Here is a 24,254-nt window from a genome sequence, read left to right as displayed (position 1 = left end):
ACAATATATAGTAGTTCTGTGTTCCAAGCACTCACTGTAGTAGTGAATTGCCTGGGTGCTCTCTATGGAATGTGTGTAGAAACTATTGTGAAAGAAGAGGCACTCAAATACTTTATGCTCACTTGTTGCTCAAAAGGTCCCTGTGAGGACCGAAACGTTGACTGAACCATATGATAAATAAGTTATAAAACAAAGTTCAACATTTTGTGGAGAGAGTGAGTGAGAGTGAGTGAGTGTGAGAGAGTGAGTGAGTGTGAGAGAGTGAGTGAGTGAGTGAGAGAGAGAGAGAGCTCCCACTTTCAAAATCCATACATGCCAGGGTGCCAGCGGATCAGTATAAGAGATAAGGAAGGCACTCACTGGTCTTTCTAATCAAGTAATAATTTTAATCAAGCGTGACGTTTCGGACACACACACTGAGGAAGGGGAGTGTCCCCCCGAAACGTCACGCTTGATTAAAATTATTACTTGATTAGAAAGACCAGTGAGTGCCTTCCTTATCTCATACATATATATATATATATATATATATATATATATATATATATACATATATACATATATACATATATATATATACACATATATACACACACATACACATATACATACACAAAAGAGAAGCACACTCACAGGAACGAACAACTGGCTCAATACTATTGTTAGCCTGTTCTATGGCGATTTACCACCTGGGTGCAACTTCTTTTAGCCCAGCGATGCTTTTCACAGAGTAGAACTTTCCTTTTCCTCGATAGAGAGCACTCACACTTTCAAAATCCATACATGCCAGGGTGCCAGCGGATAAGTATAAGAGATAAGGAAGGCACTCACTGGTCTTTCTAATCAAGTAATAATTTTAATCAAGCGTGACGTTTCGGGGACAGAACTTTCCTGTAGTATATCAGTCTGATCCCGCCTATTACGGTCAGTCCAGCGCTGAAATACCAGGCAATTCCTCTCTGAACAAGGAACATAGCAACCCCAGACGATCGTTTCGGGCTTCATTGGGCCTCGTCAGTGAGGTGTAGCCATATTCCTCTAAGCACACTGAGCAAGGAGTCCACGTCTGGTTTTCCCTTATTCCCATAGGGAGACTAAATACACACAGAGAGAAATGCACTCACAGGAACGAACAACTGGCTCAATACTCTTATTAGCCTGTTATATGGCAATTTACCACCTGGGTGCAGCTTCTTTTAGCCCAGTAATGCTTTTCACAGAGTAGAACTTTCCTGTAGTACATCAGTCTGATCCCGCCTATTACGGTCAGTCCAGAGCCGAAATAACAGGCCTTTCCTCTCTGAACAAGGATGTGACTACTATAGAGTTAAGCTAATAAAAATGCTATTTATTAAAGGGACAGTTCACCCTAATTTTTTCTCCCATTTAAATTGTTCCCAATGATCCATTTTACCTGCTGGAGTAGCTCCTTTACCCCTATTTTTGCCTTTGAAATAGCCAATTTAGCTTGTGGTATCCCAACCTATACTGAAAGTTTTGATACTGAAGTCTCAGCTATTGAATAACCTATGTAAACACGGCCAGCAGAAGAAATTAAAAACTCACAGTGGGGTGCAGGATAGTTAATAAAATTATAATTTTCCATTGTTCTATGTATTGAGCTTTAGTTTTCCAGACAAATATAAGATAAAGAAGAAAGTCTGTGTACACAAAGTGATAACATAATGAGATCTGATATTACCTGAAGCTCAACCCATTGTAATAGGCCGTGGTATGAAAGTACAAAACCAGCTACTTCATATATACAAATAAACCGAAAAATGCAATTTTTCATACATTTTATACTCTGCAGCTGGTATAACAAGTCATTAAAAATGCATTAATATAAAAACAAATTTACAGTGTACTGTCCCTTTAAAGTCTTAACTTGTGAAGAAATGGAGTAGCACTTCACTTCCATTTAGTGGAAACACTTTGAAGGAATTTAATGTATACACAGAAAGCACAGCTGCTGATACATTTGGCATGCAAAGCACAATTAGAATAAAAAAAAAAAGGCCGAGTTTAAAATTTAAACCGAATAACCTTTAAAAAACAAAATACTGACACTTTTCTTTAAAGTGAAGGAAAACTGATGAGTAAAAGCCCAGTTTTAAAAAATACTATTAAAAACAGGGGCACTTTCATTCTAAGTTTAGAAAGCAGTCGTTTTGATTAAAAACTTACCTTTGTTTTTTTTCACAGCCAGAGCAGCATCCCCCACCCAGAGATCCTCTCTTCACACGTCATCAATGACTAATCCGGCTTCCTACAATCATGGCTTTCCCCCCCAGGGGAGTGATTGCCTGAGCCCATGCCATGATTGGAGGAAGCCGGATTAGTAATTGATGACGTGTGAAGAGAGGATCTCCGTGTGGGGGAAGCTGCTCTGGCTGTGAAAATACAAAGTTAAGTTTTTAATCAAAACGGCTGATTTCTACACTTTGATGAATGAAAATGCCCCTGTTTTAATAGTATTTTTAAAAAAAGGGCTCTCATTCATCAAAGTTTACCTTAACTTTAAATTTCATTTTTAAATGGACACAATCAAAATTAAACTTTCATGATTCAGATAGAGAATGCCATTTTAAACAACTTTCCTATGTACTTCCATTAACAAAAATGTGCACATTATTTTTATATTTAAACTTTTTGAGTCACCAGCTCCTACTGAGCATGTGCAAGAATAAGTGTGTATGCATTTGTGATTGGCTGATGGCTGTCACATGGTACAAGGGGAGTGGAAAAAGACAACCTTTAAAATTGGTAGAAAAAAAAATCTACTACTCATTTGAAGTTTAGACAATGCCATTGCATTGTCTGGTTATCTTGCATTTGTTGATTATGCAAATCTACTGTGTTGACTAGTCCTTTAAGGGGATACAAAGGTATTTTTATGTGTTGCATCCAAGTTCTCATTAAAAAACAAACAAAAAAAACCCCATGTATTATAGGTTTCCTGAATTCTGGAAAGAGGATATTCCAACATAAAAGGTTTTTATGCATGTGAAGTGTGTCACCAATAAAACAGTGGGAGATCTGCTAATCAGCCAGTGAGGAATCAAGCCTTAGTCCAAGTTATACTTCCTGTTAGCTTTTGTCCATGAAAAAAAAAAAAAAAGAATATAATAATAATATATATATTTATTAATTAAAGGGACAGTCAAGTCCAAAAAAAACTATCATGTTTCAAATAGGGCATGTAATTTTAAACAACTTTCCAATTTACTTTTATTACCAATTTTGCTTTGTTCTTTTGGTATTCTTAGTTGAAAGCTAGACCTAGAAAGGCTCATATGATAATTTCTAAACCCTTGAAGGCCGCCTCTAATCACATGCTTTTGTATTTGCTTTTCACAGCAGGGGGAGCTTGTTCAGGTAATCCCTATAGATATCATTGTGAGCACGCCCGTGGCTTGTGACAGACACTGCACAAATTGGCTAAAATGAAAGTAAAAAGATAATAAATAAAATGTCATGTGATCAGGGGGCTGTCAGAAGATGTTTAGCTACAAGTTAGTCACAGAGGTAAAATGTGTATTATTATAACAGTGTTGGTTATGCAAAACTGGGGAATGGGTAATAAAGGGATTATCTATCTTTTAAAACAATAACAATTCTGGTGTTGACTGTCCCTTTAACAAGGGTAAACAGTGCTTTTTCATATACATAACAAATCTTTACAGTCTTCTGTCCCTATTATCATCAAAACGTATAATGATTATAGGATTTATTTTATTAACTTATAAATACCTTTAATTATTATTTACAGCTGAAGGAACTAAGAAATAATATTGGACGTATCAGTTAAGTCATTCCCTTAAAACAATGTAAGAAAAGTAATCATTTTTAGCTTTAAAATATAACAGTTGGCAAATTCAGTAAGTTTTCCAATAAAACTGAGTGTTGCTTAAAGTTAGCTCACCTGTTCATCTAACACTTTGGCTCCTAGGTGTTTAAACCCCACAACATAATAATAAGCAGACTCCAGGTCCGAAACAGGTTGTCCCAGTGTCCCCTTCAGCCTCTCCACATCTGTCTTGCTTAAGAAATGGCTAGGGGCTAAAGCCCAAGAGCTGGCCAAGAGCATTAGGGTCCATAAGAACACAGAATGTGGAGCTACAAGGAGAAAAAACAAACTGAATGTAAAAGAGGTCATAAAGCTTATTTAGGTTCATCAGATTCTCAGGTAAATACAATCAATAATACAGAATGCAAGTGTAATAAAAGTAATAATGTGAAAGCATACAGTGATAACCACATTATATAACCAGTAGTGTAGAATACATTGGCAAATAGGATCCCAAAAAGTGCCCCCTTCCTAAATTAATATATAAAAATACAGCCTTTATGGGTCAGTAGATAACTAACAAAGAGTTTACAAGAAAATCATTGGAGTATAATGTATGGGATGTTTTACAACTCGTGGCCCTGGGTTTCTATGAGCATTTCATGTTTACTTCCTATAGAATGCTGTAATCACCCAATTCAATTGTGAATAATAAACATTACTGATTACATGATTCAAACAGCATACAATTAAAAAATATTTTTCAATTTGCTTCAGTTATCAGATTTAAAGAGATAGAAAGGACAAAAATGAATTGTGCATGGGTGCATTTCAATTTGCAATACTTTCATCAGCAAACTTATTTCTATTACAAGTTATTACTGTTTTTATGCGGCCTACACACATAGCCTGTGAGGGCCACCAGTGCCTGTGCACCAGTATTCAAACACCATGCTTGGCAGTGGTGTGTATCACTTCTGAAGACATCATTTGTGTCATACAAGCCACTGACTCTCAGAGCAGGAATGGTGTTTGAATACTTGTGCACAGGCCTTCAAAGGATACGTGCATATGCCACAGAAAAAACAGTAATGCCTTTTACTAGAAGTATAGCATTAAATTATAATGCAAAATGTTTATTTCAAATTGAAATGCACCCATGCATTTCATTTTTTTAAATGCCCCTCCTCTGGAGTATGCAACATTTTGATATTATATATAAAATAGTTATTTATTTGTATAGCGACACAAAATTCTGTAGCGCAGGGTACACAATGACAAGGCTTTGTGATAAAATACAAAACATAAATCTAGTACAGAAGAAAGAGGGCCTTGCACCAGAGAGCTCACAGTCTACAGGTTTAGAGTGCCGAGACATAAGGTTTGGGGTAGCTTGTCACATGGATTGTAGTTGCAGCAGTGAGTCAGTTATATATAATAGCTGCAAATACTGCTGCTATTTAGCATCAGGGCATGTGCACACTTATGAGCCTACCTTAGTATGTTCTTATGGAACAGTGCTAAGATCCAACAAAGGAAACCATGAGACAGAAATAAATTGAGAAGTTTAATAAATCTGTAATTAAAGGGACATGAAACCCAAATTTTTTCTTTCATGATTTAGAAAGCGCATGCAATTTTAAACAACTTTCTAATTTACTTCTATTAGCTATTTTTCTTCATTCTCTTGATATCCTTTGCTAAAAGGCATATCTAGATAGGCTCTCCATATAGATGACTTGTGTGATTGGTTCACCCATGTGCATTGATATTTCTTCAGCAACAGATATCTAAAGAATGAACAAATCAGATAATTGAAGTAAATGAGAATTTTGTTTAAAATTGTATTCTCTGTCTGAATCATGAAATATTTTTTTGGGGTTTAATGTCCCTTTAATTTTGGACTTACATGTCCCTTTAAATGGATATGAAACAAAACAAATGATTTCATGATTCAGATAGAGCATGCAATTTTTAAGCAACTTTCTAATTTACTCCTATTATAAATTTTTCTTCATTATCTTGCTATCTTTATTTAAAAAGCAGGAGCAGCTTAAGAGCCGGCCCATTTTTGGTTCAGCCCCTAATCGGCAAGATGGGTCGGCTCCTAAGCTTACATTCCTGCTTTCTCAAATAAAGATACCAAGAAAAAAATTATAATAGGAGTAAACTAGAAAGTTGCTTAAAATTGCATGGTCTATCTGAATTATGTAAAGAAAAAAAAATAGGCTTCATATCCCTTTAATTCCAAGACAGGGTAGAGCAAGAAGTGGCATAAAAATAGATGGGCCAAACACAATGGGGTGATAGTGATTTAAAGAAATGTGTGTAGCAATACAAATACAATGCTAGAAATGATATGGCGAGGATACAAAACGATGATAGAGGAATACAAATAATTCTGCAAGAAACAAAATCCAGACACGGGGGTGTCTGACAGGTAAGTAGACAGGAAGCATGCCAGTAATTAGCAATATAAAGAATCATTCAGCAGAGGAAGCTACCTAATACAGGGATGATAATTACACTTCATAATGAACAAACTGCCCCCCTGAGTATCCCAGTTACCCCATTCATTTCCCCCAAGTTCTCACCCGCTGCCATGTTGTTCAATCCCGCCCCTCCAGCGTCACCAAGACAGACCGGTGATACTTCCGGCGCGCAGCGCAGGCACGTAAAAGGGGTGTGGCTTGGAGGAAACCACTTTTTGCTAGTCACAAAGAACACTATGCTATACACACATAAATGTTTAAAGCCACAGAGATGGGCACGGGGTACTGAAGTGATAATGTGCGAATAAACTTGTGATGTGCATCAAGTAGTAGGGGGAATCAAGTGAGAACATTCCTTTCAAAATTAGCTAATGGCTTAATCCAAATAAAGGCGGAAATTCGCTGTGCATGTGGCTAAGTACGATTTGATAGAATTTCTGTCAATTACAGCAGGTGGGCGGGGCAGACAGTGAACTTAGTATAGTCATCACAAAATGAGTGGGTAGAGTATCTGTCAATTATTTTAAAAGGGCGGTCTATCTCGACTAGGAATAGTACACGCTGACTGGACTGGTTGACCTGTCAATTTCTTTAAAGTAGCGAGACGTGGGTACGCAGTAAATAGTGGTGCGGTGTCTATACCGTAATTATATGTCACACATATGTACTTCTGCTTTTTCTCAAGAACCTCAAAAACTATTGCAAGAGGACATGTGACCCTTGAGCCACAAGTTGGTCCTTTCCTGTTGTAAATAAACATGGAGAGAAATAAGTCTTAAAGTGAAGGTCCATTTTGATGAATTAGTGCCCGGTTTTTAATAAACCTATTAAAAACAAGGGCACTTTAATGCATAAAAATTGTCATTTTACAGTTTTTTTCAATAACTTACCTTTTAATCCTGGCAGCCGCTCCAGCACTTCCTCCGCCTGTCGCAAGCTGTCTTCTCGGGTCCAAAATGACGAATCCGGCTTCCTCCAATCACAGCGTTGCATCAGGCCAAGATTCCCCCTGGGGGAAGCTGTGATTGGAGGAAGCCTGATTTGTCATTTCTGACGTCTGCAGAGTCTTCCGACAGCCGGGGGAATCGCTGGAACTGCTGCAAGGATTAAAAGGTACGTTTTTGAAGTAAACCGTGAAATGTCAATTTTGATGAATTAAAGTGCCCGTTTTTAATAGGTTTATTAAAAACCGGGTACCCATTCATCAAAATGTGACACTGCGAGCATGCAGCGCAATGATGCGTCTGTGCGCGCTCAGTGTATCCTACCTTTTCATCTCTGCACGCTCATCAGGTCACGTAGCTGAGCGATCAGAGTTAAAATATTTGAACTTTAGAAGCGACACGGTGCAAAGCAGCTGCTTCGACTCGCGCTGCATCGCTTGCAGTGTGTCACAGCCTTTATGCTATTATGTGTAAACAACTTAAAGTGAAAGTAAATTATCAGCCTCAATATTAATGCCATCCATCAATCATATATAGTCGCTAAGTTTTTTTTTCCTTTTAAATCATTGGTCTTTTGCAGAAAATTATATTTTAAATCGCATACTGTCTAAAGTACATGCTCTGCCCACCCGCTCATTTCCTGGTTTGTCTCCTTTACAGTAAGAACGGTCCCACCCGCTCTTACGTGTACATCCCTGCCCTGTAGGTCCATGGAGGACAATACGATCGTCAATACTAAATTATTGAATATGAGAATGCGCATGCGTGTCTCATAAACACACATCTATAGAGGCCAAGAATTCCGTGAGACACGAATGTGTATTTTGAAATGTGGGCGTACAGCGAGTCTGTTGGGACGCCAGTGGGGGACCAATTAAATGGTTGTTAACAATATTCGTAATTTTTTTTGCAGCAAACATTTTGCGCACTTTTTAATTTAAACAGTCTCTCTCTGGTATTCTTTTTCGCCCTCATTTTTAAATATAGGGGCTTTAAGTTAAAGATATTAAAAGTGCACTATATCTAATGTTTTTAGAAAACATTTAATTATTAAGCATTTTTAGCGCAAACTTTTCCAAATCCTCAAAGGTTTTAGCAAAATAAGGAGTATTATTATATTTTATTTTTTTTGCTTTATTACTTTTTTTGCCATAATGGAACATCTTGCTTCTGTCCCTGAAAGTACCATAGGACCTGAGTCTGTTGTACACCTTTCTGCCAAAGCTAAGTGCGTTTTTTGTAAAACTTCTGAAGTGCCATCTTCAGCAAATTTATGTGAGTCATGTATAGTGTTTTTATCACATCATAATGATGTATCTATGGTTTCAAATGCTCCTTCTGTTTCAAATTCACAGATGGATGCAGATGGTGTACCCCTAGCAATGAAGACTTTTATTGATGCTTCAATTCAGAAGGCCCTGACTGAAATTCCGCCTTCAAATAAGCGTAAGAGATCAGCCCATGTTTTACCGTTATCTAGTAAAGTATGTAATGATCAGACTATTACTGATGTATCTTCTCATGATGATGGTTCCTCTGATTCTGAGGCTCCCCCATCTGATACAGAACCAGATAAATCTTCTTTTTTATTTAAAATTGAGCATATTCGTTCTCTTTTAAAGGAAGTTGTAGTCACTTTAGAAACTGAAGAAGCTAAACCTTCTGAGGATATTCCTTGTAATAGGTTAAATTCTTTTTTAAGTCTACCATTGATCTTCCAGAAATATTTCCTGTTCCTAACGCCGTTTCTAATATTATTTCTAAAGAATGGTCTAAGCCTGTTACTTCTTTTAACCCTACTTCTAGGTTTAAACAATTGTATCCCTTACCTCTTGCTAATTTGGAGCTATGGGAAACTATCCCTAAAGTAGATGGGGCTATTTCTTCTCTAGCTAAACGTACTACAATTCCCTTAGAGGATAGTACTTCTTTCAAAGATCCTTTAGATAGGAAACTTAAATCTTTTTTGAGAAGAACTTATTTACAGTATGTGACAGACCCTTCTGTCAGGACTGAAGGAGTTAATTGTGTTTAGCTAAGAAACTAATTTCTAAAGACAGAGTTGCTGGCTCCAGCTATAATCTAATTAGTGCTAAGCATTCTATTGTTTGATCACCTCCAGAGAGAAAACGCCTAAGTGATAAGAAGGGCCAAGAGTGTCTTGTGGTTGAAGTGTTTAAGTAATATAATTCTATTGTATCATGTCAAAGGGCTTGTTCCCTCCATGTAATGTACAACAGTCTTTCAACCCCCATCTGGGGGGGGGTGTCAAACCTGTATAAATACTAGGCATCTAGCCTTTAATAAAAGTCATTCTGTTTTAAACCTGAAACTGGCTGGGTTGTGAATTGCTGATTCCCTATGCAGGACGTTGTTCCCTGGTATTAACCCTTGGTACACTGTTGGTACCGTAACATTGGTGGCAGCGACGGAATGAACCTTATCGCCCAGAAGAGCAACTACACAAGCCAGTAACCTCAGGAAGAGGGGGATTATTACAATGCTGACTAAGATGGAAAAGAGAAAAGTAAATTTTGCAGTTTTTAAAAACTTCCTGGAAACAGAAGGAGAGATTGATGGGTACCTTGCGGATTTTGAGAGGCAATGTGCACTACACAAGGTACCCGCAGAGGACTGGGTCACGATATTATCTGGAAAATTATCCGGCCGGGCCAGAGAGGCTTTTCGGGCCATTCCAGATGAGGAAGTCAGGGATTATAATACGGTAAAAGAGGCTCTGCTCTCCAGGTATGCGGTTACACCGGAGGCATACCGGAGGCGGTTCAGAGACACTGTTAAATTAGCTGGAGATTCCTACCTTGAGTGGGCATGTAAGGTGCACCGCACAGCAGCTCACTGGATAGCGGGGTGCCAAGCCATATCTGGGGAAGAGGTGCTGCAGCTATTCCTGTTGGAACATTGCTTCGACAAGTTACCCGCAGGAGTTCGAGAGTGGGTTCGGGACCGTAAACCCTCCACCCTGCAGGAAGCGGCTCGCTTGGCAGATGAGTATACGGATGCCCGCAAACTGGACACTGCTACCACTAAGCCCCCTGCTAGAGTGGAGTACAGACCCCCAGTCACCCCAGCAGCTGCCAGTTACCAAACCCCGGCGCACCGCTATACCACACGGCCTCCGGCCACGAACTACCCTCAGAGAGCCCTGTTCAATTTGCGGGGCTACTCACAACCGATTCGATGCTTTGGATGTAAGCAACTAGGGCACAAAAGACCAGAGTGTCCCCTAAACGCAGCGAACCAAGCGCAGTCCTGGAGAAGACCTGCCGGCGGAATCCCACGTAATCCTCAGCCTGCGGCCCGCTACGTAGAGGCGCAAGAATGCTGGAGCATCCTACATGAGGCAGACCTTGTGCAAGCTGCCCACCGGAATAACCGGCAACTGGTTAAAGTGAATGGGAAGAAGGTCAGTGGTCTACGGGATACTGGTGCTACCATGACCTTGCTTCAAAAGAACTTGGTGTCTGAGAAACAGTACACTGGAGACACTGTGGCTGTGAGGGTAGCAAGGGGCGATGTGTTCAGCCTACCTGTTGCCAGGGTACATTTGGATTGGGGAGTGGGCGCTAGACCTGTGAATGTGGGGGTCAAGAAGGACTTACCTGCTGATGTTCTTCTTGGAAATGACTTGGCTCCCCTTGTTTCTGCCTATGCTCCCATGGGTCCCGCTGATGTTAACCCTGTGACTACCCGTGCCCAGATCCGTGCAGCAGAGACTGACCCACCTGCTGCTAAGCCCCAGGACGCTGAGCTCAGTAAATCTCTATCCGCTATTGATATGTGGAGGTCCCGTTACAATGCGCTGATGAAGGAGAAGAGGAGCGCAGAGGAAAAAGCACGTTTAGAACGTGAATCTCTGCTAGACAAGCTGCACCGACAGACTGCAGAAAACACCAGCTTGAGAGTGGGACATGAAACCTTAAAGACAAACTTAGCGACACTTGAGGAGAAGCTGACGCTGGCTCATAGTGAGGTGCAGCAACTCAAGGGCACCCTATGTCAGTATGAAGGGATTGTGGATACCTATAAAGAGCAGGTACAGAAAACTCGTAAAGAAGCTGATGGGATTTTGAAGGACTGTTTAGCCCTAGTCTGGGCACTGAGGAAGTTGAACCCTTCTTTGTATGGACAGGAATTCTCTCTCATAACGGGAATACAGATGGATTGTCCTGGCAAACTGACATGCCTACCACCTCCTAGTCCGGTCATCCCCAGGTTGACCCGCCAAAGGGTCAAGCCGGGTCTGCCGGAGTGTTCCACAACGGGGGAGATATGTGACAGACCCTTCTGTCAGGACTGAAGGAGTTAATTGTGTTTAGCTAAGAAACTAATTTCTAAAGACAGAGTTGCTGGCTCCAGCTATAATCTAATTAGTGCTAAGCATTCTATTGTTTGATCACCTCCAGAGAGAAAACGCCTAAGTGATAAGAAGGGCCAAGAGTGTCTTGTGGTTGAAGTGTTTAAGTAATATAATTCTATTGTATCATGTCAAAGGGCTTGTTCCCTCCATGTAATGTACAACAGTCTTTCAACCCCCATCTGGGGGGGGTGTCAAACCTGTATAAATACTAGGCATCTAGCCTTTAATAAAAGTCATTCTGTTTTAAACCTGAAACTGGCTGGGTTGTGAATTGCTGATTCCCTATGCAGGACGTTGTTCCCTGGTATTAACCCTTGGTACACTGTTGGTACCGTAACACAGTACATACTTGTTATGTCCAACTATATCTATTGCTGACATAGCCGCTGCCTTTACTTTTTGGCTCTCTAATCTTGCTCAGCAATTTTCTTCAGACCCTGAATGTTGTAATATTCTTTATTTACTACAGGAAGCAAATCTTTTTATTTGCAATGCAGTATTTTACATTATTAAGATTAATAATAAAACTATGTCCTTAGCTATTCTTTCTAGAAGAGCTTTATGGCTTAAAGGACCAGTCTACACCAGAATTTTTATTGTTTAAAAAGAAAGATAATCCCTTTATTACCCATTCCATAGTTTTGCATAACCAACACAGTTATATAAATACACTTGTTACCTCTGTGATTACCTTGTATCTAAGCCTCTGCAAACTGCCCCTAGCTTTCAACTAAGAATACCAAGAGAACAAAGCAAAATTGATGATAAAAGTAAACTGGAAAATTGTTTAAAATTGCATTCTCTATCTGAATCATGAAAGTTTATTTTGGACTAGACTGTCCCTTTAAATCAAGACTATAGATCTTTCATTTAGCAGAATCTCACGCGACTCAACTATTATTGTTTCTTCAAAATCATGGTTTGAGGATCAATTTTCTAAAGAGTTTTTTGATTCCTCAGACAAAGGTCACTTATTTGGGATTCCAAATAGACTCAGTGTCCATGACTCTTTCCCTGACAGAAAATAGACAAATAAAGTTAGTTTCAGCTTGTTTGAACCTTCAGCCTCTATCATACCCTTCAGTGGCTATGTGCATGGAGGTGTTAGGCCTAATGATTGCAGCATCGGACGCTATCCCCTTTGCTTATTTTCATATGAAACCTCTTCAACTTTGCATGTTGTGCCAATGGTGCAAGGATTATACTTGAATATCACAACTAATATTCTTAGATACCAACACTCGTTTTTCTCTAACGTGGTGGCTAAACCACCAATTTCTTCATGGGGCTTTCTTTTTTTGCCCTACCTGGTCTGTGATCACAACAGATGCAAGTCTTACAGGTTGGGGAGCAGTATGGGGGGTCCCTAACTGCACAGGGAGTTTGGAATGTTCAGAAAACAAAGAATCCGATCAATATCTTAGAACTCTGTGCTCTTTTCAAAGCTCTTCAAACTTGGCCTCTTTTAAAGAACAAACCTTATCTTCATTTTCAAACAGACAATATCACAACAGTTGCTTATGTCAATCATCAAAGGGGAACTCAAAGTTACCTAGCTATGAAAGAAGTATCCCGGATACTTTCTTGGAAAGAAACCAATTCCTGTCTAATCACTTTGAGTCACATCCCAGGTGTGGACAACTGGGAGGCAGATTATCTCAGCCGTTAGTCACTACACCCGGGGGAATGATCTCTCCATCAGAATGTATTCTTACAAATTGTTCAGATCTGGGGTCTTTCTCAAATAGATCTCAGGGCTTCTTGTTTTAACAAGAAACTTCCCAGATACCTTGCAAGGTCACGGGATCCTCAGGCAGTAATGACGGATGCTCTAGCAGTCCCTTGGTCATTCCAAAATGCTTATATATTTCCTCCACTAGTTCTACTACCCAGAGTGATTTCAAAAATCAAGATGGAACAATCATCTGTACTTCTGATAGATTTTGCGTGGCCTCTCAGGATTTGGTATGCAGATCTAGTTTGGATGTCCAGCTACCCACCTTGGCATCTTCCTCTATGACCAGACCTTCTGTCTCAAGGTCCCTTCTTTCATCCAGACCTAAAATCTCTGAACTTAATGGTGTGGAGATTGAATGCCTAATTCTCAGTCACAGGTGTTTTTTAGACTCTGTGATTAATACTATGATTCAGGCAAGAAAACCTGTTTCCAGGAAAATTTATTATAAAGTATCAAAAACTTATACTTCTTGGTGTTGCACTCATAATTTTTCTTGGCATACATTTAGAATGCCTAGAATTCTTCAGTTTCTTCAAGATGGTTTAGATAAAGACTTATATGCCAGTACCTTGAAAGGACAGATATCTGCTTTTTCTGTAATGTTTCACCGAAAGATTGCTCATCTTCCAGACATTCATTGTTTTGTTCAGGCTTTGTCCAGAATAAAACCTGTTATTAAATCTATTTCTCCTCCATGGAGTCTCAATCTAGTGTTGCAGATTTTACAGGCTTCTCCTTTTGAGCCTATGCATTCTCTAGATATTAAACTACTTTCTTGGAACTAGCTATTTCTTCTGCTAGAAGAGTTTCTGAATTATCTGCTCTTTCTTGTGAAACTCCTTACTTGAATTTCCATCAAGACAAAGCAGTTTTACGGACTACTTTCAAGTTTTTGCCAAAGGTTGTTAATTATAACAACATTAACAGGGAAATTGTTGTTCCTTCTTTGTGTCCTAATCCTAAAAATGATGCTGAAAAATCTTTACATTCTTTGGATTTTGTCAGAGCTTTGAAATATTATGTACAAAAAGGGGGAAATGGGAGAGAGATAGGAGGCAGAGAATGGCACCACTAGGTGAGAGATGTCCAACTTATAAGTAATTAATGGTGATTTAAATATTACTAGTGGATAAGGTGCTGTACACTAAAGAAACATTGGAAAGAAGGGTCAAAGCCTACAAAAATTGTGTATCTTAAAAAGCACTCTTCATCTCAGTTAAAGCCAATTATAAGTTATTAATAATAGAGATGGGTATGGTACTGGAAAAAACTGACTGAAACCCATTAAAGCGAAAACAAACAGAGGGTTAAAATGTCAAATTTTATTAGAAGATATTAAAATGGGAAAAGCTACATTAAAACTATTAGTGAGATCAAACCAACCAGGTGGTGCATTGGGATCTGTTTGGATTCTTGCAATGTGCAGGTCTGTAGTCCCACAGTTATAAGAATCCCTAGCAAAAATGTCCTTGTACTCCATCAGGAGTTCTCGTAGCTGTTGGCGTTCATCATCACTGGAACAGCTATTAGCTAAGGAGATTTGCTCTTTGACTATTTGCTGAAATCCTGGAAAGATTTCAGGCTGTCCTATCTCATAGGCTTCTTCCAACCTATAATCCCCTTGATTATAATTTACATTGCTACCATGATTTCTGGGTATTGGGGTATTCTTGCTCTTTGATCGGCTGATCAAACACTAGGGAGGGTTCTTCAATTTTACAGATGCCTTTCTCTGAGCTTAAAGGATAAATAGACTGAATTGTAAATAGTCCCTTTGGCATAGATGCAAAGAATCGTTCTATTAATTGTTCTTCAGCTAAGTATCCTTCAGGTATTAGCCCAATTACATTATTCTGGAATCCAAAAGTGTAGTAACTGGATTCTAGAGCATATCCTATGGTAGTTCTTGGACAAGGTGATATCCTGTGGGGTCATGTTATGCACAATAACATGTATCAGAATAGTTCCAATATTTACCATTGGAGTACGGGTCATAGTTATACCCAGATTTTGCATTCTATGGGAGATGCATATTAGTGTTTCAGAAGTTTTTAATTTCTGACCTCTTTTTACCTGTAAGGATAAGAGGAATTTATCAGCCCCAGCAGGGATTACAACATCATTAGACACCTGCATATTCACAGCATATGGCATTTGCTGGTTTGATTTCAGGGCTGGATTTTCATCCTGAAAAACTTCAGGGCACCCCTTTAACCTGCTCCAGAGGCAAAGGTTAATCAAATCTATTTGTATGGCATATCTATGTAAGAGATCGTTGCCAATGTATATTTGATTATGGGGATTGTTTAAAACTAAAAACAGGTGCTTTGTTGATTTATTACCTATTGAGATAGATAATAAACATTTATCTGTGACATTATAGCTTCCAGATTTGTCATCCAGGTCATGGACCAAGAGATCTTGGGGGGAAAGATATTTATTCACCTTAGGTTCAGCTATCTGTGCAAATAAGCCTTCACTTATATAGCTAGCTTCCTGTTTTAAGTTCAGTTTGGCATACTTGCACCTAGATTACGAGTTTTGCGTTAGAGGCTATGCGGTGCTAACGAGCAGTTTTCTCTTACCGCTCACTTACCTACAGCGCTGGTATTACAGGTTTTTACAAACCTAGCGTTAAATGACAAGAAGTGAGCGTTGAGCAAAATTTCGCTCATTACCGCACTCCAATACCAGCGCTACTTAAGTCAATGGTGAGCTGGTGTAACGTACTCGTGCATGATTTCTCCATAGAAATCAACGGGGAGAGCCGGCTGAGAAAAAGTCTAACACCTGCCAAAAAGCAGCGTAAAACTCAGTAACGCAGCCCCATTGATTTCTATAGGGAAACACATTTTATGTCTACACCTAACACCCTAACATGAACCCGAGTCTAAACACCCCTAATCTTACACTTATTAACCCCTAATCTGCCACCCCCGACATCGCCACCACATACATTATTCTTATTAACCCCTAATCTGCCGCTCCGGACACCGCCGCCACCTACATTATACTTATGAACCCCTAATCTGCTGCCCCCAACATCGCCGACACCTACATTATATTTATCAACCCCTAATCTGCCGCCCCAATGTCGCGCCACCTACCTACACTTATTAACACCTAATCTGCCGCCCCAACGTCGCCACCACTATAATAAACATATTAACCCCTAAACCGCTGCACTCCCGCCTCACAAACATTAGTTAAATATTATTAACCCCTAATCTGCCATCCCTAACATCGAAGCCACCTACCTACATTTATTAACCCCTAATCTGACACCCCAACGTCGCCGCCACTATATAAAAGTTATTAACCCCTATACCTAAGTCTAACCCTAACCCTAACACCCACTAACTTAAATACAATTTAAATAATTCTAAATAAATATTCCTATCATTAACAGGAGGATCTACTCCGGATCGCAAGTACACTCTGTACACTCCCAAACTGTTAAGGATATTTAAGAACTGAGGCTCCATAATCGGGTTCCCTTTATCTCTCTCTTTTTTGGTGGTAACAAATAAGCGGCCTGGGACAGAGACTGTCATCAGTGAGTACCCCTGACTTGGTATATCGTATACTATAATAATGCCACAATACCGGTGAACTTGACTATCTTAAGAGACTTTCCTAATGAGAGTGTCACTTACAACTTGCTGTGTATAATAAGAACATTTAATTGCAATCCATACTAAATCAGCTACCACAGCATACGGATTTGCATAGTGTATTTATCTCACTAGTTGAATTGGGGCTTTTACACTTGCCCAACATCACCCACTGTGTTGAATCAACTAAGGAAAGTAAAAAACGAACTGACAACGATTTGGCAGAACGTATCTGATCAGAACTTTTATCAAAATTACACTTTATTTGTTTGTTTGTTGCCAACAGATAGTAAATTGTTCCATTATCTATCAGGCAGGACCGTGCATTATATTTTACAAGTTTCTCAATTATTGCATTCTTTACAGGTGTCATTGCAGGGGAGGGACTATTTGATAGCAGCTCTGTACTAACAGCCCTCTTGACCAATCATCTAATAAGCCCAGTCTCATAGTTTCAACATCCCTATGTTAATAATTGTTTCAACCATCACACAAATTCATTATTTACACCTTTTACCTCTAACTACATAAGTTCTATACCAATGAAGGTGTAATTTTGCAATTTTGCAATTCAGTAACCCTGCATCTATGATTACTTACCTAGGACTTACACCTGCATCTATGAAACTTGATTAACAAAATATATAAGCTTTTAAACATCTTTAAGCAATCATTCCTATCACCTGCATTGTGAATATACTCTCACACATAGTGAGCCAGCTTCTAACCTAGAAACTATATCCCAAAATCCCTTTTCCAGGATCTTTAGCCTCTCTAGTTTCTAGTTAAATAGATTTTTTCAGGCCTATCCCTATAATATCATTTATTTACACTCATACACAAGTATATCAATACACATAGACACATTTGCTTACCATTATGGCTGAAAGTAATATTCTCACAGGAGTAGTAGATATAGACAGAAGAAAGCTAATAATGAGTACAGCACTTAAAGGTAACTCCACCAGAACAGATGAACCTTTGGAGGGGGATTTAACTAATATCTTTTCGGATTTAGAAAATAAGAAATACAAAGAAAGCAACCTTTGGTGGGACATAGAGTTCCTAGAACTCTATATCAATGAAAGAAAAGTCCCTAGGGGACTAAGGATGAAAAAGTATCCCTCTTTTGCATTAAATAACCAGGATTTCATGGATGAATGGAATAACAATTTGACCAACTGCTCCATCATCTTAATGAAGCAGCTGTTAAAACATAAAAAAGAAGAGAGGGATTCTTTACTAGTACAAATAGTGGAGATTGTAGAGTCACTAAAACCATTTGAACAAACAAAGAAATATATAGACTATAAAACACAATTAGACACTACCATGCAACAATTAGATTCCACACTATCAGAAAGAAAAGTGAGTAAGTACCAAAGGGATGTAAAAGATTACGAATTAGACATCGTATATTCATGGCAAAAAGATAGACCAAATAGGCAAAAGGGTCATTCCCAACACAATAACCACAAAAATAAGAATAAGAACAAAAACAAAAGAAAAGGTACTTTTAACCACACACCCAATGCCAAACGAGTCACATTTTCAAGTATTGACACAGACAATACAGAGGGATCACTGACTACAGAGGACATACAAGCACACACCTCTAATGAAGAAACAGCTAGTCATGACATCCCAGAAGGTAGACCAAAACTATCAACACTAGTACAAATACCTATCACTAGTAGTACACCAAAAAAGGATCTACCACTACGCTATCCAAGCAGAATAAAAAAGACAACACAAAAGAAGTAGGATCAGTAATCAACTTGTCTAGTACTATTCTCACTAGTTCTCAAATTAGTTTGTTAAACAAAGGGTTATCCTTTGCACCTTCCACCAATTTTGATCTATTTTCCACTATACTGGACATTAATGCTTTGGTTAGAAAAATCACTCTATACAAACACTTTTCACAAATAAAAAACACTATTGATACACAAGAGAACTGCACATTGTCAGAAAATACACCACACAGAGAGGTACACTCTATAGGTCTAAAATTCACTGATCTATGTGATCTGAATACATTAACTTCACTACAAGCAATCACACTTAGAGAAGCTAGTATTTATGATTCCATTCCTAAACCTAAAATCTCAACACACACTAAATCGCACTTTTACCCAGTACACAGTAGGAGCGAAGCAATAGAAATGTTTCAGAATCTTGTAGAGTTAGAACTCACTAGTCTGCACTCCACTATAGAGTCTGCATCCACCACAACCACTAATCCTATGAGCAAACAAAACTTATCTATCAGCGAACAACAAGCACTAAAGTCACTCAGTAACAATAATGACATAGTGGTCACCCCAGCGGACAAAGGCGGTGCAGTAGTGATCCTCAATACTGATGACTATAGAAGAGAAGTATATAGACAACTTAATGACAGAGAGACATATCATAAGCTTACCTATAACCCCACTAATAAGTATAAACAAGAGCTTTATAACTTATTAGATTCTGCGGTAGAAGAGGGGTTTCTAAATCAAGAAACAGCAGACCATTGCCTGGTAGAGTATCCCATCATTCCTACCTTTCGCATAGTACCGAAGATACATAAATCTCTCATTGACACACCAGACAGGCCCATCGAGGCCAGCAGAGGCTCACTATGCGAAAGGATAGGAAACTGGCTAGACAATATATTACAACCCATAGTCAAGTCTCTACCTGGATACATACGAGACAGCACACATCTCATACAACAAATTCAAACCATCACATAGCAGCACGACTACACTTGGTTATCTGTTGATGTATCAGCTCTGTACTCTAGTATCCCCCATGAGGAAGGTCTTAAAGCCTTTACATACATGCTAAAGAGACACACCAGTTATCCTGAAGAATTTATTACATTTCTTGAAGAACTTACAAGATTCCTTCTTACACACAACTACTTTGTCTTCGAGGGCCAGTACTACCTCCAAAAATGTGGCACAGCCATGGGAGCCAAATTCGCCCCCTCCTATGCAAACTTATATATGGGGTATTTCGAACATCTGTATCTTTTTGGGGGTGGACTGGCCCTCGATGACAAAGTAGTAGTATATGGCAGATTCATAGACGACCTAATATTTATCTACAAGAAAAATACTGAACTCACTATTCAGGAAATCATTGATTTCTTTAACAATAATACACTAAATCTGTCATTTACGCATCAAAATAATGACAAGATCATCAATTTTTTAGATCTTACACTAGAGCACAATGATGAAGGAAATATTACCACTAGCACATTTAGAAAACCCCTATCAAGAAATACCATACTCAGAGCCGACTCTTGCCATGCCCCACACATGCAAAAAGGCATTCCCAAGGGCCAATATCTAAGATTGCGGAGAAACTGCAGTTCTCTCCAATTATACCTTAAACAAGCAGATGAACTCACTAAGGCCTAGATTTAGAGTTTGGCGTTAGCCGTGAAAACCAGCGTTAGAGGCTCCTAACGCTGGTTTTAGGCTACCGCCGGTATTTGGAGTCACTCAAAATAGGGTCTAACGCTCACTTTTCAGCCGCGACTTTTCCATACCGCAGATCCCCTTACGTCAATTGCGTATCCTATCTTTTCAATGGGATTTCTCTAACTCCGGTATTTAGAGTCGTTTCTGAAGTGAGCGTTAGACATCTAACGACAAAACTCCAGCCGCAGGAAAAAAGTCAGTAGTTAAGAGCTTTCTGGGCTAACGCCGGTTTATAAAGCTCTTAACTACTGTGCTCTAAAGTACACTAACACCCATAAACTACCTATGTACCCCTAAACCGAGGTCCCCCCACATCGCCGACACTCGAAAAAAATTTTTTAACCCCTAATCTGCCGACCGCCACCTACGTTATCCTTATGTACCCCTAATCTGCTGCCCCTAACACCGCCGACCCCTGTATTATATTTATTAACCCCTAATCTGCCCCCCTCAACGTCGCCTCCACCTGCCTACACTTATTAACCCCTAATCTGCCGACCGGACCTGAGCGCTACTATAATAAAGTTATTAACCCCTAATCCGCCTCACTAACCCTATCATAAATAGTATTAACCCCTAATCTGCCCTCCCTAACATGGCAGACACCTAACTTCAATTATTAACCCCTAATCTGCCGACCGAATCTCGCCGCTATTCTAATAAATGTATTAACCCCTAAAGCTAAGTCTAACCCTAACACTAACACCCCCCTAAGTTAAATATAATTTAAATCTAATGAAATTAATTAACTCTTATTATATAAATTATTCCTATTTAAAGCTAAATACTTACCTGTAAAATAAATCCTAATATAGCTACAATATAAATTATAATTATATTAGAGCTATTTTAGGATTTATATTTATTTTACAGGTAACTTTGTATTTATTTTAACCAGGTACAATAGCTATTAAATAGTTAAGAACTATTTAATAGCTAAAATAGTTAAAATAATTACAAATTTACCTGTAAAAGAAATCCTAACCTAAGTTACAAATAAACCTAACACTAGACTATCAATAAATTAATTAAATAAACTACCTACAATTACCTACAATTAACCTAACACTACACTATCAATAAATTAATTAAATACAATTGCTACAAATAAATACAATTAAATAAACTAGCTAAAGTACAAAAAATAAAAAAGAACTAAGTTACAAAAAATAAAAAAATATTTATAAACATAAGAAAAATATTACAAAAATTTTAAACTAATTACACCTACTCTAAGCCCCCTAATAAAATAACAAAGCCCCCCAAAATAAAAAAAATGCCCTACCCTATTCTAAATTACTAAAGTTCAAAGCTCTTTTACCTTACCAGCCCTGAACAGGGCCCTTTGTGGGGCATGCCCCAAGAAATTCAGCTCTTTTGCCTGTAAAAAAAAACATACAATACCCCCCCCCAACATTACAACCCACCACCCACATACCCCTAATCTAACCCAAACCCCCCTTAAATAAACCTAACACTAAGCCCCTGAAGATCATCCTACCTTGTCTTCACCATACCAGGTTCACCGATCGGTCCAGAAGAGCTCCTCCGATGTCCTGATCCAAGCCCAAGCGGGGGGCTGAAGAGGTCCATGATCCGGCTGAAGTCTTCATCCAAGCGGGCCAGAAGAGGTCTTCCATCCGATTGAAGTCTTCATCCAAGCGGCATCCATCCGGAGCGAAGTGGCAGCATCCTGAAGACCTCCACCGCGGAACATCCATCCTGGCCGACGACTGAACGACGAATGACGGTTACTTTAAATGACGTCACCCAAGATGGCGTCCCTCGAATTCCGATTGGCTGATAGGATTCTATCAGCCAATCGGAATTAAGGTAGGAATATTCTGATTGGCTGATGGAATCAGCCAATCAGAATCAAGTTCAATCCGATTGGCTGATCCAATCAGCCAATCAGATTGAGCTCGCATTCTATTGGCTGATCGGAACAGCCAATAGAATGCGAGCTCAATCTGATTGGCTGATCGGATCAGCCAATCGGATTGAACTTGATTCTGATTGGCTGATTCCATTAGCCAATCTGAATAGCATATTTAACTATTTGAATATCTATATGCAATGGTAAATAACCAGCTATAAGGTTAGGGGAAATATCTAGTCCGCTCTAAAAATAACGAATTATTGAGGTTGAATCTGGTACATATTATCACAATTTATTAAAAATATAAGAAAACAATAAAAAACAAGATCAAAAGTGCTAAGGACTGTATATCATTAACAGCACAAAGCCTTACACATTTATTTATACAGTACATATAATCAGCAATAGCAAGCAATACGCTAATAATTGTGCAAACAGATAATAGTGCACATCAATTTAAATAACTCCCATCAATCTAGGGGCAAGGTGAAAACAACAAGCTTGGCACTATATCATGAAAAGCATAGTTCCAAATCACCAGATTTAATATAAACAATCCAAATGATGACTATTATATCTGGGTTGCACATAAGCAAGGGGTAGTTGTAAACGTATACTGTCCTGAAAAAGTAGACGTCCTTTAGGCTAAGGACATAACCATAAAACACAATACCATATGCAGGAGTTCATTGGAGTGAAGCAGCTGGTGTTGTGCACAGACCAACTAATTGCAAACCGATTAATCGATTATGAGATTCGTTGACAACTATTTTCATAATCGATTATTATCGATTATGCCGATTAGTTGTTGCAGCTCTAGAACCAACCATTTAATATAACCCAGTATTCCTTTTTTAGGGTCAGATTTAAAAGTACATTTGTAATCAAGACTATTACTTAGTCTTTCTTACAGTTTCATAACAAACTATGTGAAATATATTATATATAATATCACATCAGCTAGGGGTTCGATACAGAATCCTTTAGCCAATAGAGTGCTATTTTTTAGATATTTCCACAACGTCTCAGAAATGTTATTAATCATTTTAATGAATCATCATGTTTTGTACATTGCTGTTGCTTTATAGTGGGCTATATAATAGTTGTTATACATAACTGTGGCTTTATAGACAGCCACATAATGTTTTCTCTCTGCAAGTGACCATTTTGGTCCACTTTAACACAAGCTGATAAAGTTCACTATGCTTTCTCGTAATTGTTCTAAATTTAAAAAAATGAAACACATTGCTGTGATTTTACAGAGAGCTATATAATGTTTTTCCTCTGCATGTGGCCATTTTGGTTCACTTTAACACAAGCAGACAAAGTGTAACATGTTTTCATACAACTGCCCTATTTCAAAAAACGAAAAAAGAAAAATATTTGTATATAAACACATATACTTTTATCTATAGCTCTCTTTCAAATGCACTAAGCTATTATTTTTACCAATTTCTAAGGCATATGTAAAAGCATTGCAACAGCATCAAAGTCAATTATTGGAAAATTGTTTGTTAACAAGTATTATGTATTTAAATATTTGCCTAACATATTATCTGTTCATGAATGTAATCTGCTGCTCAGGACCTCTAAGCCAGGTGTGCACGATGTCATTAGAAAACCAATCAGTGTAAGTTTCCATTCACCAAAAGGGTTAACAAGACACCCTTCCTGATTGGTTACCCACACCCTTATAAGGACCCTGACCAGCAGAGACCATTATCTCTGATGAAGCGCATGTGCCAATGCGCGAAACGCGTAAGATAGGAGCTTACCAAGTGTCTGATGATAAGCCTGCTCCTAAATAAAACTTCATTTCATCTACTTCAAAGACTCAGCATTCCTTTTTCCTCTTTTTTATACTTATGAACCCCTAATCTGCTGCCCCAACATCGCCGACACCTACATTATATTTATTAACCCCTAATCTGCCGCCCCAA

General features: G+C 38.6%; 1 protein-coding gene and 1 long non-coding RNA gene across 4 annotated transcripts in view; one reads left to right on the top strand and one right to left on the bottom strand.

Moving 5' to 3' along the window:
* Positions 1-6,525, bottom strand: part of RPN2 (ribophorin II) — a 54,385-nt gene extending 47,860 nt beyond the window's left edge. For both annotated transcript variants that reach the window (XM_053717139.1, XM_053717211.1), the window contains exons 1-2: positions 6,385-6,525; positions 3,926-4,119 (exon numbers count right to left, since the gene is read on the bottom strand). In XM_053717139.1, coding sequence (XP_053573114.1) covers positions 3,926-4,119; positions 6,385-6,394 — 204 coding nt within the window. In that variant the 5' untranslated portion in view covers positions 6,395-6,525. The remainder of the gene's footprint in view (positions 1-3,925; positions 4,120-6,384) is intronic.
* A 292-nt stretch (positions 6,526-6,817) lies between these two features.
* On the top strand, positions 6,818-22,262 carry LOC128640789 (uncharacterized). Of its 2 annotated transcripts, XR_008399393.1 has the most exons (4): positions 6,818-6,892; positions 8,582-8,672; positions 16,752-16,898; positions 21,956-22,262. It is a non-coding gene; the product is annotated as an uncharacterized LOC128640789 (long non-coding RNA). The 2 variants fall into 2 exon arrangements; XR_008399394.1 differs by lacking the exon at positions 8,582-8,672 and having other exon boundaries at positions 6,819-6,892.
* The last annotated feature ends 1,992 nt before the right edge of the window (positions 22,263-24,254 follow it).

The sequence above is a fragment of the Bombina bombina genome, chromosome 1 (genome assembly GCF_027579735.1).
Source record: "Bombina bombina isolate aBomBom1 chromosome 1, aBomBom1.pri, whole genome shotgun sequence".
Classification (NCBI taxonomy): Eukaryota; Metazoa; Chordata; class Amphibia; order Anura; family Bombinatoridae; genus Bombina; species Bombina bombina.
Note: the sequence above shows the minus strand (reverse complement) of the source record. Positions and strands in the feature narration are given on the sequence as shown.